This window comes from Arachis duranensis, chromosome 10 (genome assembly GCF_000817695.3).
Source record: "Arachis duranensis cultivar V14167 chromosome 10, aradu.V14167.gnm2.J7QH, whole genome shotgun sequence".
Taxonomy (NCBI): Eukaryota; Viridiplantae; Streptophyta; class Magnoliopsida; order Fabales; family Fabaceae; genus Arachis; species Arachis duranensis.
Genome location: NC_029781.3, coordinates 17995656 through 18013786, shown reverse-complemented (window position 1 = coordinate 18013786; position 18131 = coordinate 17995656). Strand labels below are relative to the sequence as shown.

General features: G+C 34.5%; 1 protein-coding gene across 1 annotated transcript; it reads right to left on the bottom strand.

The window, feature by feature from the left end:
- On the bottom strand, window positions 1-3662 carry LOC107469353 (uncharacterized). Its single transcript, XM_052254966.1, has 2 exons — window positions 2756-3662; window positions 1-1134 (listed from the first exon to the last, which is right to left on the bottom strand). Exon 2 carries the CDS (start codon window positions 706-708, stop codon window positions 52-54), a length of 657 nt encoding a protein of 218 aa, XP_052110926.1. The 5' UTR covers window positions 709-1134; window positions 2756-3662; the 3' UTR covers window positions 1-51.
- Window positions 3663-18131: the final 14469 nt, after the last annotated feature.

Genomic DNA, 18131 nt, shown 5'->3' with positions numbered 1-18131 from the left:
AGTGTGGAATGAGTCCTCCTCGACTTCGTCCTCGCCCATTGCCGATTCTCCTTATTCCTCTCCGCTCTCATGGTCTGTAGGCTGCTCAACCTCCTCCTCGGGTGTGTCTGGCTCCTCCGGACCTGGATCCTGTCCCTTAGCCATCACCATGAGTTGCCCATATCGCTGCTTGTTGCGGTGCTCATTGCTTGCCAGACGGTTCATGGTTCGAGTGTCTATCTCCGTGAGCCTTTGCCAAACAGCTGCCATCGGGTTCAAAGAGGAGCCCTCGGTGGTAGAATGGCGGCGCCAAGGTCTTGATGATTCCGCAGCTTCACCCTTGAACTTTATCCCATGTGGAATGACTTTGGCATGCTCGGAGGTTTCAATCATCAACTCGCCTTCATCCGGGTGGATTCCATTCTCCTCAGCCAATCTCATAACAAGACTCGGAAATGGAAGTGAGCGAGATTTGAAGGTATCCTTCATCTTGTTATGGATAAGCTTGTGGAGATCCACCTGCTTGTCGTCTAAGATGCAGTACAGTAGAGTGGCTACATCTAATGTAATGTCAGTGAAGTGCGATTTCGGCTCGATGTAGCTGAAGATCAAGTAAAGCCATGTAGTAGTGGCTTCCTTTGTGAGCTGGTTTGCTCTCAATCTGATGGGAGCCATTTTTCCATTGTAAGTCCAATCTGAACCTGGCTCACATTCTCTGTAGAATTTCATCCCATGGTTTCTTGGGAGCTGGCAGGGACTTCAGTTTCTCATAAGCATCCTTTCCTCGAGCGGGCCGCGGAATATTGAGGAGAGTTCTGATATTGTCCGGTTTCACAGGAATTGTTCGACCTCGAAGAAACACTTCCTCCATGTCCTTCTCATAAAAGTTGGCATAGAATTCAGTGACTATACGAGGCAGATTCTTTCTACCGGTCCATGTACAAGAAAATTCCAGCCCCACTTCCCCACGGACCGTTGACGTATTGATGGATTTCATCATCTTCTGCCAACAGTCCTTCAAAGTGGAGCTTCTTCTTACGGTATGTGCTATCAAACAATACCTCCGCAAATCTATCCTTGAAGCGCGCAGGGTCATTGGCGAGTCGTCCTTTCTCTGCTTCATCCAAGGAGGCTTTAGCCTGTTGACGACTCATCCTGAAAGGAAAAGTTTGCGGAGACAATATGTCAAACTCTAAGAGAATTAAAACAATACAAGCAGAGTTCAAGACATTCAAGCAATGAAGAGCTAGTATAAGCAAACAATACCCTATGGGCAACAATTGAGGAAGTACGAATCCTAACAAAATGAGGTTAAAAGCACTAAAATGTAGTGAATTAATGATGTTGTGACATAGAAGAAAGCAAGGTCACAATAGTCAAAAGGATATGTAATTCACTCATTTTAGAGCGGTTGGATACTTTAAAGAGAACTTGTGAGTTGAGATAAACAAACAAGCATCGAAGAAGCTTAAAAGCACTCAAGCAATCATCAAGTGTGAAATAGACGATGAGTTAAAGTTGGTTGATGTGCTAGTTGAGGTCAACGAATCAAATGAAATATCAACTCGCACATCAATCAGTTTCAATGTAACATGCCTAAGGAATCACCTAATCAATGTGAAATACAAACAATCAAGAATTTAGGTTCAAGGATTTCAACAAGGCACAAATGCACAACCGGATAATCAAAGTAGTAAACAATATAAACAAGCATTACCAAGTAACCAACTGCATCATATAAAGGCACATCATCACTCATTAAAAATTTGCCCTGTCATGGTGAAAGAATTTAAATCACATGGTGGTCAAAACATGCAATTCAAAAAATTTATAAGGCTTTGAAGGCAATTCATAACATTGAATCATGTAAAATTGATGTATGCAATTACCAATATACAAGCTATTATCAAAATAGACACTGAACAAGTGAAGGCTGTTTGAATCGGGCATCAATCAAGCAAAATACAAACAAGCTCAGCATCACAATTTATCAAAATTGGCAGTGCAACAGTGAATGTCACACAATCAGACAATTGTCAGATAAATACTTAGCACAATTCTAGCAAAACAGGAGCAAATCAGCACAAAATGTCAACAATTTAGTCAAGTAGTTTCCAAACAAAATCAGCAGCAAATCAGTCAATCCAGTCCAAACCAAATGAAATTCAAACTCAAAAAGTATAATAGCATGATTAATTATCTATGAACTAACACCAATCCTACTCTAAAGCAACCTAACAGCAGCAAATTTTTAGCAAAAACAACCTTAACGCAGTGAAGTAACAAGTATCCAAATAATCAAAACAATTTCAGACAATCAAACATGCAACAATCACACGTTATCCCGTCAATTTCAGCCTCAAAAGTCATCAAAACCAGCAGTAAAACAGCGAATCTCCACAATCTCCACACAATTGGAAAAAAAAAAATCAACCAATCTTGAATACAGCACAAAACAATCAGGAAATACAATTAACCATTTCCAAATAATTCCAGCAGCAGTTATAGCAAATCAACAATTTCAACGCTTTCAGCCCAAATGAATTCAGCAGCACCGTCCAGCAGTTCAATTCAAACCAAACACTTTTCAGCATTCTCAGTACCTAATAACCTAAGCTAATCCTATCATACCCACCTAAAATCCACTAACAGAAAATAAAAAAAAACTAAGATGAACTAATCATGAAACTGATTGAAAATTGAAACTAAAATTCTAATTAAACCTAAGTTAAATTAACGAAAATTAGAGGAACTGAAAGTAGGTTGGTTCATGAACCTGTAATGAAGAACAAAGCAAAAAGGAATCAGGGGAGAGGTGGATGTTGCAGCTGCTAGAGGCGGCTGAGTCGATCGCCGGTGGTGGTTCGGCCATGGGTCAGTGGACAGATGAGAAGGGAAAAGACGAGAGGAAGAAGAAAAGAGAAAGGGATGCGGCGGTGGTCTGAGGCAGGGAAGGAGAGTGTTGTGGCGCTAGGGTACCGCGAAGAGGAGGGTCTCTGACGCCGTGGGATCTGGTTTGAGGCACGAAACAGGGGAAAGGCTTCGGTGGTTTTATGATGGTGGGCCGAGGGGAGAGGGTCGTGGTGTCTCTGGGTTTCGACGGCGGCGCTGCGAAGAGATGAAGATGGTCGTGGTGGTTGAAGATGGCGCTGCAAATAGATGCTGCGTGGTGGCTGCTGCGCGAGACAGAGAAGAAGAAAAGGGGTGGTGGTGCGGCGTTTCCAACAGCGACGATGGTGGTGGTTGAAGGCGGCAGTAGCTGGAGGCTACAGACAGGGGGGAAAGGGATGAAATTTTCCCTCTGGTTCTCCAGCAACAACAACCACCAGTGGATGAAATTTTCCTCCAATCTTCTTGCGAAGCCGCGGAGTCCGGTCCTCGTTGGAGGTGCGTCCTCGCGCTTTGCAACGTCGGCTCGTCATGGCTGATGGAGGTCGTGGACGGTACTAATGGTTGGTGAATTGAAGTTACTGTGGGTGATGGAGGTCGCGCCACAATGCTTCAAGGAGTCTAGCAAGTTCAAGGCTTTTAGAGGTAGAGATATGGTTTGCTTCTTGACGAAGCAGGAAGTGGGAGGGCATTAGAGGTCTTGGGAGGTGGAGGGAAAGGTGTAGTAGTGCTAATTGTGGCTTTCTTGGCTGTTGCGGTAGCCTTGGGAAGGCCGGCGGCGGAAGTCCATTGTAATGACGGGTGGGAATGAGAAAATGGAGAATGAAAAAAAAAATATATATATATATATACTCATTTTGGTCTTCACAAAATTTTAGACTGGACACTTTAGTCTCTAACTAAAATTAATTACTCGATTGGTCCTAACAATTAATTCCGTCAGTCATTTAAGTCTTTTATTCCGTTAACTCTAACGGAGGACAAAATAGTCCCTGACAACTCTAACAGGAGACAAAATGGTTCCTGGTCTCCTTTGTTCGTAAACGACACTGTTCTCTCCCAATTTCCACTATATCTCACATAACACTAGCAGTCTAACACTATAACTTCAAACTACACAATACACACTCTATAAATTTAATGTTCACAAGAAAAAAATCCTTAACTTGTTCTCAACCAATTCATACTCAGGAAACTAATGCCTATATCTCTCAACTTGTTATCGTCTTCGATGGATCCCCTGAATCTAGACAACAAGTCTGGTTTCTTAAGACCCGCCGTCGTTGTTGCCATCTCCCTCCTCCTCTGCCCTATCATCTCTATGACCACATTGTCCATCACTCTGATCGCTTCCTTTAGTTTCTTCTCCGAACCAATGTTTAGGAATCGCTTCAGTTTTCATATGAGCGGCAACGATGACATTGCTCGTTGTACTGATAGCTTGGATGCGAGGTCAAAACTGTCTGCCAACTTGGACTCTAGAAAAGAAGGAATGAATCACTCGGTGTCTATTTCAAATGAGAATTTGCATATGATGTCGAAGGATAATCTTCTCATAATGTTCTAATGTCCAACAATCTATATTGCTTGTCAGAGAGTGGAGAAAGGCGTGCCCTTGGAGTAGTTGTGAAACTTGGTCTTGAGGATGTTGTGGACGTGTTGGGGTTGGAGGTGATGTTATCGAAGACGTGGAAGTGGATGCTTTTGGTGGGTGAAGTGCAGAGGAGGTGGATGTACCAGTCACAAAGATTTAGGAAGTGTGTGGTCCATGACATGTTGAGGTAGGTGCGACACGTGTGACAATTACACCATGCTTAATTGTGGAGTTAAAGAGGAGGAAGGAAAAGATGGAAAAGAAGACTGTGAAGGTGAAGAATGAGAGTATGAATGTTAGGGTTATGCAAGATATGATAAAAATTGGGGAAGAACAGTGTCATTTTCGAATAAAGGGGTCAGTGATCATTTTGTCCCTTGTTAGAGTTGTCAGGAACTATTTTGTCCCCTGTTAAAGTTGTCAAGGACTATTTTGTCCTCCGTTAGAGTTAACGGAGTAAAGGACCTAAGTGATTGACGGAATTAATTGTTAGGGACCAATCGAGTAATTAATTTTAGTTGGGGACTAAAGTGTCCAATCTGAAATTCTTTGAGAACCAAAATGGGTATATACTCAAAAAAAAAAGAGAATGTGAAGAGAAAGAGAGAGAGAGAGAAAGAGAGAGAGAGAGAGAGAGAGAGAGAGAGAGAGAGAGAGGATCTTTTACCATTGAATAGTTTCTCTTTCATATTTATTCTTGGTCCCACTTATGAAATAAATGGTGAGAGATCACACTTTATTCTCTAAAGTAAAATTCAAACTTTAGAGGATCCAAATCCATGTTTCATGTATACAAATGATAATTTTTTTTTATTGGTAGATATGTCAGTGTTTTCAACTTTTGTAAATAGAAATGGTAGTTCGTAATAAAAAATAAGAATCAAATTAAAAAAAACTATAAACAAGAGATTTTTTAAAAAAACAAATTAAACACTAAATTAACAATATTTTTAATTTCTAAAATTATTTTAACCGTTTAAACATGTATTTTAAAATAAAAATCTACCAAATCAAGCTAACATAGAAAAAAATTTGTACAAGAATAATAAAAAGAGATAAAGTTTAGAAGATTTTACTATGGTGGGGTATCTCCCACCTAACACTTTTATTTATCGTCCTTAAGTTGGACTTGGATGAAGCCTTGTCATCGGATTGTGCTTGAACTTATCCTAGAATTGTCACCAATGTTTGAACTTCCAATAGTCTCCGGGATCCCAAATTATGCGCACCAAGTTCTCAAAAAATACCAAACAAGTAGTAAGACCTCAAGATTGTTGATTGTTGAAGTGAATTTCGAGGTCCCAAATTTTGTTTGTAAACATCATTTCTTGTTGATCTTCAAGCTTCCAATTGGGTGACTAAACTCTTAAATTCTCATCAAGATTTCAAATCATCCTTTGAAATTCATTCAATTGCGCCTTGCACCACCTTTAGGCCCCAAATCTTGATTTGCCGTTTTTATGAACCTTAAACCTTTTTTCCAACCAACATTCAATGTTCCACCACTTAGCATTCCAAAAAGAATGATAAGTTGGTAATCCGCCTCCAAGAGAGCATATTAATTTGAGTCGATGAAGTTCACGGAAGAGATTTTTACTCACTCAATTTGCACTTGGAACGGTGTCATTCACATTGATTCTTGCACGGCAACCTCCACCTCTTGATTGTCAACTTCTTCCATACACTCTTCAATTTTCAAAGCATGTTTTGGAGGTTGTTCGCATTCCTCTTCAATATCGCTTTCATACCTAATGGAGGAAGGTTCAACAAGTTCAATGACGTCATTGGGTGGTGTGAGAGTGTCTTCAGTAGTAGAATTCGTCTCTTGCTCAACTTCTCCTAAAACCTCAACTACTTCTTCCAATTCAATGCTTGTATCCTCTACTTTTAGCAACTCATGCTTCAACTCTTCTTCTTTTACTTGAGATTCCAAGCTTTTTATCATCCTGCACTCTTCAATTGAGGTTGATTCCTCACATCTATCCACGAAATTACTTTGGTTGTGATATAAACATAAGTCTAAGCGGGTTAAGATTTCGGCCAAGGTTGTCATGACAGTGTCATGACGCTTGATTGATTCTTGTTGTTCAGTATCATCCAAGGGAGGTTGTGGTGGAAAGGAAGATTCATCATGTGGAATAAAGTTTTCATATATGAGAGGTGGTTCATAAGGGCGAGAATATTGAGGTGGTGTATATGAAGGTAGTTGGTCAAGAAAATTATGGGAGTAGTGATGTTGGAATGATGGTGGTTCATAAGGTGGGTTGTGAGATGGACATGTAATTTGATCCCATAGAGATATTTGGTGGTGAAATGGGACCTGAGGATATTGTGGTTGAAAATAATGTTGAGGATAGGGTTCATAGGAATATAGTGGTTGAAGTTGATAATCATTGCAAGGGATACCATAGTCAATTGGTTGGTATGCACTATAGGATGAGTTATGATCATAGTGGCACGGAGGAGGAGATTGCTATGAGGATTGTTCATATGAATACGGCTCCTCCCTCAAGTGATAATTCAACCCTTGATGCACAACATTATTAAGATTGCCATTTTCTACAATTCCATAATCATATCCAAAACCATAAGGATGAGAGTTCGTAGAGAAAAGAGGAAATAAAAACAAAAGCTATTACGAAACAAATAAAAACACACTTCTAACTACTAACAAAAATCAAGAAATAATCAAAAAGCAAACTATTCACATATTCACATATTAACAATAGCCAATAACATGACACACATTGCAACTTCTCGGCAACGGCGCCAAAAAGTTAATGTGAGAATTTATGTCGGTCTAGAATTTCTCAATATAATTTTACTCCAAGCATAGTCTAAACCAACAATTAACTCTCATAATCAAAGTTTAATTTGTTTGTCACAATGCAAACTAATAAAAATCAGGAGTTTTAAGTCCCGAATCGTCTCTTAAAAGAATTGCAGTGAGGTATGCATATCATTGGCTATGAAAAATTGGGGGTGGGATAGCAATTGACACAAAATTAAATAGCAAAAAAGTAAATGACAATTAAATAATAAAATAAAGGAAATTCAAATGCTAAGGAACCTTTTGGCAAGAGTTGAGAATTAAGATTTCCTATCCTAACCATTGATCACAAACATGGACAATTATGAAGAGTTAATCCCACTTAGTCAATCCTAACATCGAGGACAAGTCAAATACGTATAATTGATATCAATCCAAAAATCCTAGCCAACTCACTAATTAGCTTAGTGAAAAACTAGCGTTAGTGGAAACCAAATCAACTAATAATCCCAAATTACTAATCAATATTGGACATCAATGACTCAAGGTCATCTAAGTCCTCAATCCCAATCCAAGAGTGTGAAAAACTACTCAATAACTAAAAGAGACATTTTATCAAACACTTAGCATTCATAAAAGAAAAAACATGGTAAATTACATGAATAATAAAATCTATAACTACCAATTACAAAAAACAATAATAACAACTCAATTAAGCAACAATAAACATAAAAATATTAAATTGTATTAATGAAAATTCAAGATTCAAAGGTTCAATATTCATAAACTAAGAAAAGAAGACAAGCTAAATACCACTAAATTCTAAGAGAATTAGGGTGTAAGAATATAAATTCAAGTATCAAGACTATAATTAAATAAGACGAAAACTTAAAACTAGTGAGAAAATAAAGTAAAACCTAAGGCATTCTAGAGAGTAGTTGGAGCTTCACTCTTTAGAATCCTTTTAAAACCTAAGAAAAAATGTAAAATCTAAGTGTATGTGTGTGTGTTCCTCCTCCACCCCTTTAGCATTCAAAATACATCAGAATATAGCAATTGGGGGCCTTTTGGAAATCGAAAATAAAGATGCACGTGTTTCACTAAACCAAGCACGTGGAAACTTTTTGCGCACGCAGAATTTTATTGCTCAAGTGAGAAGTTCGCGCACACAATGTCTAGAAGCGCAGCCGCGGAACTTGCCCACGCAAATGATGCTTGCCCACACGAGAAACACGTGCTTGCGAGATTTTGGGGCCCAGGCGAGAAATGCGCCCACTCGAGGAATCCTCGTGTTATCAGAAAACTAGCTCATGCGAGATATTTCCGCCTACGCGAGACTTCATCAAACTCCAATCCAAATTGCTTCCCGAATTCTCTTCTTCTCTCCATTCTTTTTTATCCTTTAAAGCCATTGAAGCATCTCAACATTGAAATAACAAAAGTGATCACGACGTCGAATGGCATAAAAAGAAATAAAAAATCAATGATTAAGAGCATATAAAGCATATTTTTCACTCATGAGTTTATTGGAAGCAATAAATGAAAAAATCCTTGGATTAAGCTAAAATTGTGTAATTTAGTTGATAAACTCTATACTTTTCAATACAATTTATAGCAATAAAATGGAACTTATCACTGAACAAGAAGCTCCTCTGAATGTGTAAGTTTTACTTAAAATCATTCTTCTTAGTTTTGATAACTTTCCTCTGTCATCTTGTAGTTCTCCCCGTCATCGATATTGGAAAGATGATGCACATTTGTTCAGCCTTGGCATAAGTCGCCCGACCTCTTAACCAATAGAAAAAAAACTTGAAGAGTTGGTAGAGGTAGTAACAGATGTTGGGGTGATAGCAACATTGCAATATGTTGAAAAAACCAATACGGAGCCGAGTTTGAGCACTTCTAAAGGGTACAAGATTCCGGTGAAAGAAAAAGAAATAATAGAGGAGCTGAGGGAGAAATGTTATCAGTGGACGACGCAAATAAAGGTTAACAAAGAAGGGGCAACCAATGAGTATGAAACCATATTCATGTTGGACCACAAAGCGCATTTAGAGGGGGGTAGATGCCACTTCTTGTCTGTAACACCCGATCAAGACGTAGAACATACGGTAAATTCTTTGGCTATTACATTAACATTAATAATTTTTCTAAAAAGTTATATTACCATATATCTAATAAATTTTTGTACTATAGATGGTCTCTGTAATGTGTATGGTTCTCAACAACAGAAAATGTCACAGATTTTATGAAGAAATATACTCCATCCTACCAGAGATTTTGGTAAGCCAAAGTTTTTATTCCTTAATTAATTTCGATTCATTTCTTGGTTTAATGAGGTTCATTTAAATTCAGAAATGAATTCGATGTGTTTTTATTGATTATTATGTCTTTTTCACTGCTTGTTCATATCTAAATTAATTTCAATTCATTTGTGTGTTAATTGACGTTCACTTGATATTGTTGATAAGTATTGACCAAATTTATTATTCTTTAAGTAATTTGGTTCATTTATGAGTTTATTTCGGTTAGCCTTCCAAACTAACGATGCGGGTTCGATTCTTGCTACCTGCTTTTATCTTATTTCTATATTAGATTAGAACTTTCTTTTCTTTTAGAGTAGATGTGAAATAAAATATACATTTTTTAGTTAATTTTTTTTATCATTTTTGTATTTTATTTTTAGTTATTTTATTCAATTCTATTGCAGAATTTCATGTTGGAAAAGCATAAGAGCGACTACATTGATCCAAAAACTAAGAAGGCCTACCATATCATTGAATTTGAGGACTACCTGCCTTTTCTTGACAAAAAAATTGGCATCCCATCAATTTGTAAGTTGTGATTTCTAAAACTTTTAATTTTGTCGTTTACTATTATTTAGACTGAAATATTCTATCATTTTCTCAAACTTCAATTGTTTGCACCAGTTTGCCATGGAGGCCATTGGTGGTTGTGGATTGGTGATGTTCACAACAAGATCTTCCAGGTGCTTGACCCCATAAAAAAAAAGATATACTTGAGGAAAGAATAGTTTTGAATAAATTTGTTGTAAGTTATTTACATAATGTATATTTTTGTTGTAAGTTATCATATTAATCACTCTTTATGCCTGATTGAGTATTGTTTGTGGACTTGGTTTCATTCAATTATTACTGAATTGAAGTGCACTTTTTGTATCCCAAATGAGGGTCTATGTTGGGGCAGAACCTTTAGTGGACAACAAAGAGGACGTTGAAGCACCATATATTACAATTAGCGGTCAATAAACATCATATGAAACTTTCTATTATTCTTTCTTTGCTATAGTACTATTATTAATATGTTTTATAGTGCTTTTTTATGTCTGTCCTATTAATCATATTTTACTTTCTTATTTCTTTCTTAGTTATGATTGCGGAATATATATAATAAAATGAATGGAAACAATTGATCCCACAAAGATAAAAAAAGGGAAATACAAATGAAAAAACTAGAAACATGTAAGTATCATTAAACATAGTTGATCTTCTACTTCTAAATTAATAAATTTCGGTTCATTTCTTAGTTCATCTGGGTTCATATTAAGTAATTTTTTTCAATTGAATTTAAGAAGTAGATGCTTTCATCAGGAGGAAATATGGTCCAACCATTCTCTTGGATAAGGTAAATAAATTGACAGACAAAGTCATTGAGACATATGAAGTCATAAGAATCCCAAAGCCATCTGCTGCCTTCTTAAGTCCTTTTTGTAAATTCTCATCTGAGGATATAAAAAGTAAATAGGTTGAATATGCAAAATTGTAATTAACACTAATTTGTAAGGAATTGTAAAGAGGCAAACACTTCTTTGACTCGTTGTAAATGTTAATATATATTCAAAAATCTTTTCTTAAATTATTTTTGATTTATTTGTTAGAAATGTCTAGACTGTATTGAGATCACATTAATTTGAATGAATCTAGGTTCACAGTGAATGGTTTGAATGCATTTATCAAACCTCAAGAGTGTCAAAAACAAAAATGAACCAAAATTTATACACGAAATGAACCTAAATGATTGTTATAATTATCTAAACTGTTTGCCACAACACAATTGCAAAAGCCAACTTGAAAAATAAAAAAGTTACTATTCAATAAAATATAACACAAATCAGAAACTAACCCTCATTTTCATCAAAGAGGAAAACATTATATGCTAGAACTCAAATGAACCGAAATTTAGTCATGCATGAATCGAAATGTATTCTAATAAACACCTAAAACTGTTTACCATAACACAATTATAAAAGCTAATTTGAAAAATAAAAAAGTGACTATTCAATAAAACATAACACAAATCAGAAGTTAATCCCCATTTTCATGAAAGGGGGAAACATAATATGACTAGAACTTGAATAAACCGAAATTTAGTCATACATGAATCAAAATTTATATTAATAAAATTGAAACTTCTATCATCCTCTCCAGGATAATTCATATTTTGTGCATGATAAAGGCTTGAGCTTGACTAAATCATTGATTCACCATCTAAAAGGATCAACTGCAAAAGAAATAAATCATATATTAGCAAAAAATCACAAGCACATTTTTCCCGAATAAAAAGCAAATCAATGTTACCTCGCTTAGAGCTGGCTTTTTTTTTGTTGCATTTTCGATCTATTTTTTCCATATTTGATCCTAGTCTGTTCTTGGGACGTCCTCTTGTTCTAACATTTGGGGGGCTTTGAAGGTCGTTAACATCATTCAACGTAGCATCTTTGTGAGATAACAAATATTTACATTTACTTTTCGTTTGATATTCTTACATCTCAGCCATGACATTATCAAAAGTCCGGTGCAGAATTTTTCAGTCAACTCCTCGGATTCTGTGAGCGAAACACCAAAATGACGATCTTCGTATAGCTTTGCAAAATAGGACACAATTCAAAAATCATACACAAAAATAAACCGAAAGTTATACCCCGCTCAAAGTGAAAAATAACAAAATCAATTAAATCGAATGAAATCGCAGTTATCTGAAAGCACTTATTGCCTCCAACACCATACTTTGTGAGAAAATCATTCTAATTTCTGTTAAATGCATCTTTTGTAAACGAGTTCCAAACAACATGACTCATCTCTTGTTCGATTTCTTCGTGTCACTTGTAGCCATTTAATTTGCTTGAGATCTTCTTCATGATCTGCCAAATGCACCACCAATGAATTGTTATTGGCATACAGGTCTCAATAGCCCTTTGCATTGATGCACATTGATCGATAAGAATCCCTTTGGTGTATTTTCTCTCATGCAACGAAGCCAACATTCAAATAACCATTTGAATGATGGATATTCTCATTTTTCATCAAAGCACATCCGAGAAGTGTCGACTGACCGTGGTGATTCACACTCATAAAAGAACCAAAAACCAGATTGTACCTTCAAAATGGACACCAACAAACAGTTATGAAGCGAAACTCATTAGCCGTATCAACCGAATATTATTTCACAGTGAACCGAATACCTGTTTGTGTTGTAAGTGGTATCAAATGAAATAATATCTCCAAAATACTGGTATGCAGTCCTGCTTCTTGCATCGACTTAAAATGTATTTTTGATAGAGTGAACAACTTCAAAGTTAAGCTCAAAAAAAGAAATTTTGATTCTTCTCTTTCATTCTTAATAAGTACTTACCAAATTCTTTGGCATCATCTTGTTTGGAAATATTCCATACTTCTCTTGTAATGTAATTCCTCACATCTTTTTTAATAAAAACTTAGCTCATGATGACCTCTTGATGCTGCTACAAATGACTGATATGTTTTACTCGGTATGATTCTGGCTTCCTTGTTATTTTCAATGGTATGACGCACAAACATGCTTAGCTCCCTGTATTTTTTAAGAATCTCTGCTCAATCTGGACAACAAGAGTATAAATGATTCAGAATAACTTTAGAAATTATCTAAAGACTAATGTCCTTTAATATATGTACATAAATTCTGGCTGGACAGTTTATTCTTGCTGAGAGGTTTGCCTTCAGAATTGGAGATAATTTCCACTTCCCCTCTCAACTACATGTAATTAATTGATTCTTAATTTCATCTCCCTTCTGAGTGGTGTTCCTTATTTTTCGTAGAAAAACCAGCAAGTTTGAAATAATCTTTGTAAAACTTTTCAGCTTCTTCAAGTGTCTTGAAAGTCATCACAACCTTTGGGACAAATTATTCATCAGCAATACACCTGGACTGCAAAATAAATCGAAATATTCTCATAACAAGACCATTGTGTAATAACAAATGAACTAAAATATGTGTATTCTGTAAATTCAAAAACTCCTGCATTATATCCAAATTCTATTTATTATCATTTTATTCAATCGCATTCCATTCCATTCAATTCAAAATTGTTGACAAATGAATCAAAAAATGTACATTATATAAATTCGAATTCAAAAACACCTACGTTCTAGAATGAACCGAAAATATTATCAAAATGAAATCATTGTATAATATCAAATGAACCGAAAATTGTGTTCATAAACAATACTGGATTTAGCAATTGTATTCCATTCCATTCAATTCAAAATTGAATAATCCAAACGTCGTTTGCTTGATTCAATTTAAAAGAATAATTCAAATTGATCTCATTCAACTGATTTAAACTTTAATCATTCATTGTTTTGATACGCTATTCAAATGCATATCAAAATCTGAAAATAACGAAAACAAAGTTTTACATTGAAGAAAATAAAGAAGAAAACAAAGAAGAAAATAAGAGAAATCAGAGAAGAAGAGAAGCTTTATGTTGAAGAGGAACGAAAAATGAAGCTTTACTTTGAAGAGGAAGCTTTACGTTGAAGAGGTTTTAATTGAAAATCTGTTAAGAAAGCATGAGAAAAAAGTGGCACAGTGCGTGAAGCAAAATAATTCAGTTGGACTTGGTTAGGGAAGTTACATGGATGCGGAACATTATTATTATTATTATTATTATTATTATTATTATTATTATTATTTGTATAGTTGATGAGGGTAAAAAAACTCTGTTTATGTAATATTTTTTTAGAGAAATAATATTTACATTATTTTTTATAGTATAAAACATAATTTTTTTTATTTTTCCTTTTTTTTTTAATTTATTACTTTAATACTAAAAGTGAAAAGACACAATCATTGTTATTTAAATTTATTATTTTTTGTTTTTCTAACATTACTTGTATATATAACATTATCAATATATATAGCGTTACACAATTTTTTTAATGACCAGAAGAAAATGATTGTTTTGTTATGGATAAAAGAAAGGGTGGATATGAGTTAAAACCTGTAGCTACCACCATCATCAGAAAAATCTCCTACTTTCTTGTGGATAGGGATGGCAACGAGTCCCCATGGGGCGGGGACATGCCCCCCACCCTGCCTCAAATATTTGTCCCCGTCCCCGTCCCGTCATCACAATGTGTAACGGGAACTCCATATTCGTCGGGGACCTGGGTCTTCGCAGATATTCGCAGATTTTTGTAAAAACTAATAAAAATTGAAAAAAAATGAAAAAAATTAGAAAAAATTAAAGATAATCCTCAATTGTCACTACAAACATAATATCCATAGTCTTTAAATACTTAAATAGCAATAACAATAAACATAAACATCCAAACATATCCATAAACAATCAAAATATTACATAAACAACTAACCATATCCATAAACAACCAAACAAAGTTCATTACATTGTAAAAACATAATTCTCAAATCTCAATCCTCCTTTCATCCCGTAATGATAGTGATGGTAGGTTCCGACTTACTTAAATCCTACATCGAAAAGAAAACAATTTAAAGTTAAAATCATATAATGACTTAATAAGTCAATAATATAAAAACATAGTGTGATAATTTAATAGTTTACTTACATAAACATCTCCTTCAATGTTATAAATTGTGTAGCACTCAAATCCTATGTTAGTCGTGGTGCCAAGTTCATTCCAAACCCAATCTTAATTACACATTAGAGTCTCTAATGTGTCCGGACGCAACCTACTATGATGTGGCGTAACAAATCGACCACCCGTACTAAATAAAGATTCAGAGGCAACAGTAGAGATAGGAATCACCAAAAAATTTTTAGCAATAGCTTGCAAAGTAGGAAAATTCGCTCCATTTGCCTTTCACTAATTTAAGATATCAAAATCATGTTCAGTTTGTGGCACCGATCTCTCTTCAAGATAATAATCCAACTCACTCTTTATATCAATAAATGTGGATTCCTCACTTACATGCACAACAAAATCATCTTGCCAAAATTCATGACTAAACTTCCTCCCCTTTGAACCTGAAGGAATTGATGGTGGTGGTGGCATATCTAATTGAGCGGCTTGGTCTCTCTCTCTTTCCTTTGTTGCATATTCTAATACAAAATATTGCACTACTATTTTCACTTGACCAATTACAACACATGCCTCTGTCTCACCATATATTTTGCAAAAAAAGAAATTCAATAAATACATCTTATACCTAGGATCCAAAAGAGTCCCAATAGCCATAATTGTATTAATCACACTCCCAATACTTTTCAAACTTAGTTATCATGCTAGTAGCCATAATTTCAATTATCTCATTTCCATAATTTTTTCACTCCATCAAAGCCAACTTAATCACACAAACCTTAGAAAAATAAAGATTTGATGTAGGATAAGTTGTTCCAAAAAATAATTTAGTCACATCAAAAGATACCCTTAATCTTTGAAAAATCTCATCCGCCATATCCCAATCCTTATCACTAGACAAAGATTTATATTGACTCTCACGCAATGACAATCTTTCAATCACATCTCTATATAAAATTGTAACTTCAAGCATAAAAAAAAGGTTAAATTCCACCTAGTTTTGCAATCAAGACAGATTTTTGGTATAAGGTATTTTAAGTTGTGCATATATTTTCTTAAATTTTTCTTCTCTTTTAAGTGATGCAATCCAATAATGAACTCTATTATAACATTATTAGTGCTGTAATTATCAACAGTCAAAGTAGATACCTTCCTATCAAAATTCTAATCCATCAAACAATCCACAAGAACCTCTAAAAGTACCTTAGCTGTGTGGGGAGCCGGCACATATGTAAACCTATAATAATGATTTGGTACAATTATAAACATTTCACAAGTTACAAAAACAAGACAGCTTTCCAAGAAAATTCACAATTATATAAACATTTGCAAGAACCTATAAACAAGACAGCTTTGCAATTATATAAACATTCACAAAAACCTATAATAATAATATTATTACCTCACAAAACGGCTTTGCAATTTCCAAGAATCATCAATATAATGAGTCGTGATAGCCTTATAACCTTTGTTTTGCTTGCTTGCTGTCCACACATCAGTCGTAATTGCAACTCGACTTTTATTCCGCTTAAGGACATTTATTATCTTCAATCTCTCTTCATTGTAGAGCTTCAAGATGTCACTTTTTAAAGTGTTGCGAGTAATCACATTGAAGAGAGGTTGGAAAGCATTGCACAAAATCGTCGGAAGCTAATGTGGTCCGCAATAGATAGCGGATACTCGTGAAGACAAACCATAATAGATAACTATTTTCTTGCATTTTCTTGGTCAAATGTATATGCACCAACCACAACAGTTTTTCCACTAGTTGTTGGAGTTGTCCTCATCATACATTGTCTTATATCTCTAGTGGTGCGAAGCTTGCACATTTTGAAGTGATCACGCAAATGCAAAGCTCCTTGTTTTGGGTCACCAAGTAGCTTCGATTTGCAATAATTACATTCATCCTTCAATTTTCTCTTGATTTTGACAATCTTGAAGTGATTCCACACTTCAGAAGTTAACTTCCTCTTTCGAACACCACTTGTAGAGTTTGTTGTTCCTTCATTGGTAGTTGCCGTATCGATTGAAGGTTCTTTTGGTTGAGATTGAGGAGCCACTTGAGTTGTTTGAACATTAGTGGCTATAGGTTCTTCCGATGGAGTACTCTTCTCATGAGTATTACTCAATACATCAGAACAAGACATTTTTTAAAATCACATAAACACATAAATTTGAGAATCATAATAAAAATATAAATCATAACAAATCCTTCAGCATCAAAGTAAGTAATAAAAATTTCAAAATCATAGGAATCAGAATCAACAATTTAACATCAAAAAATCAAAATCAAAGTAAAATAATAAATATTTTAGAATCATAGAAACCAGACTCAATAACTCAGCATTACAAATATAAATTATACTTAACTTAACTCACAGAAATAATGATAGGAATCAGAATCAACAATTTAACATAAAAAAATCAAAATCAAAGTAAAATTATAAAGATTTCAGAATCATAGAACTAGACTCAATAACTCAGCATTACAAATTCTTCAAAATCAAAGTAAGTAATAAAATGTAGAATGAATTATTTGATGAACTCTTAAATTTTTTATTTCTAGCCTTTTATTAAAATGTAGAATGAATTAATTTTAAAGATTTAACTTTTGTTGTTTATTGGATATTGTTGGACTTTTTATTTTTCTACTTTTAATAAAAAAATAAATTTTCAAATTAAAATTCAAATATTAAAAAATAATTAATTTTATAAAATTTTATTTTTTTTATTTATCAGATAATTCTAACCCCAAACCTTTGATTTTTTATTGTTGGACTTATTTAAAAATTTATGATAAATTAATTTTAAAAATTTATTTTTTTACTGAATATTGCTAGAATTTTTTTCTTTTTCTACCTTTAATAAAAAATTTAATTTTCTAATGTAAAAATTAAAACAATAAAAAATTAATTTTATAAAATTCTAAATTTTCTATTTTTAATTTTTATTCACTGTATAATGATGAACTCCCAGACCCCTGACTTTTCTTTTATTGTTGGACTTATTAATAAATTAATTTAAAAAATTAATTTTTTTATTTACTGAATATTGTTTAGGA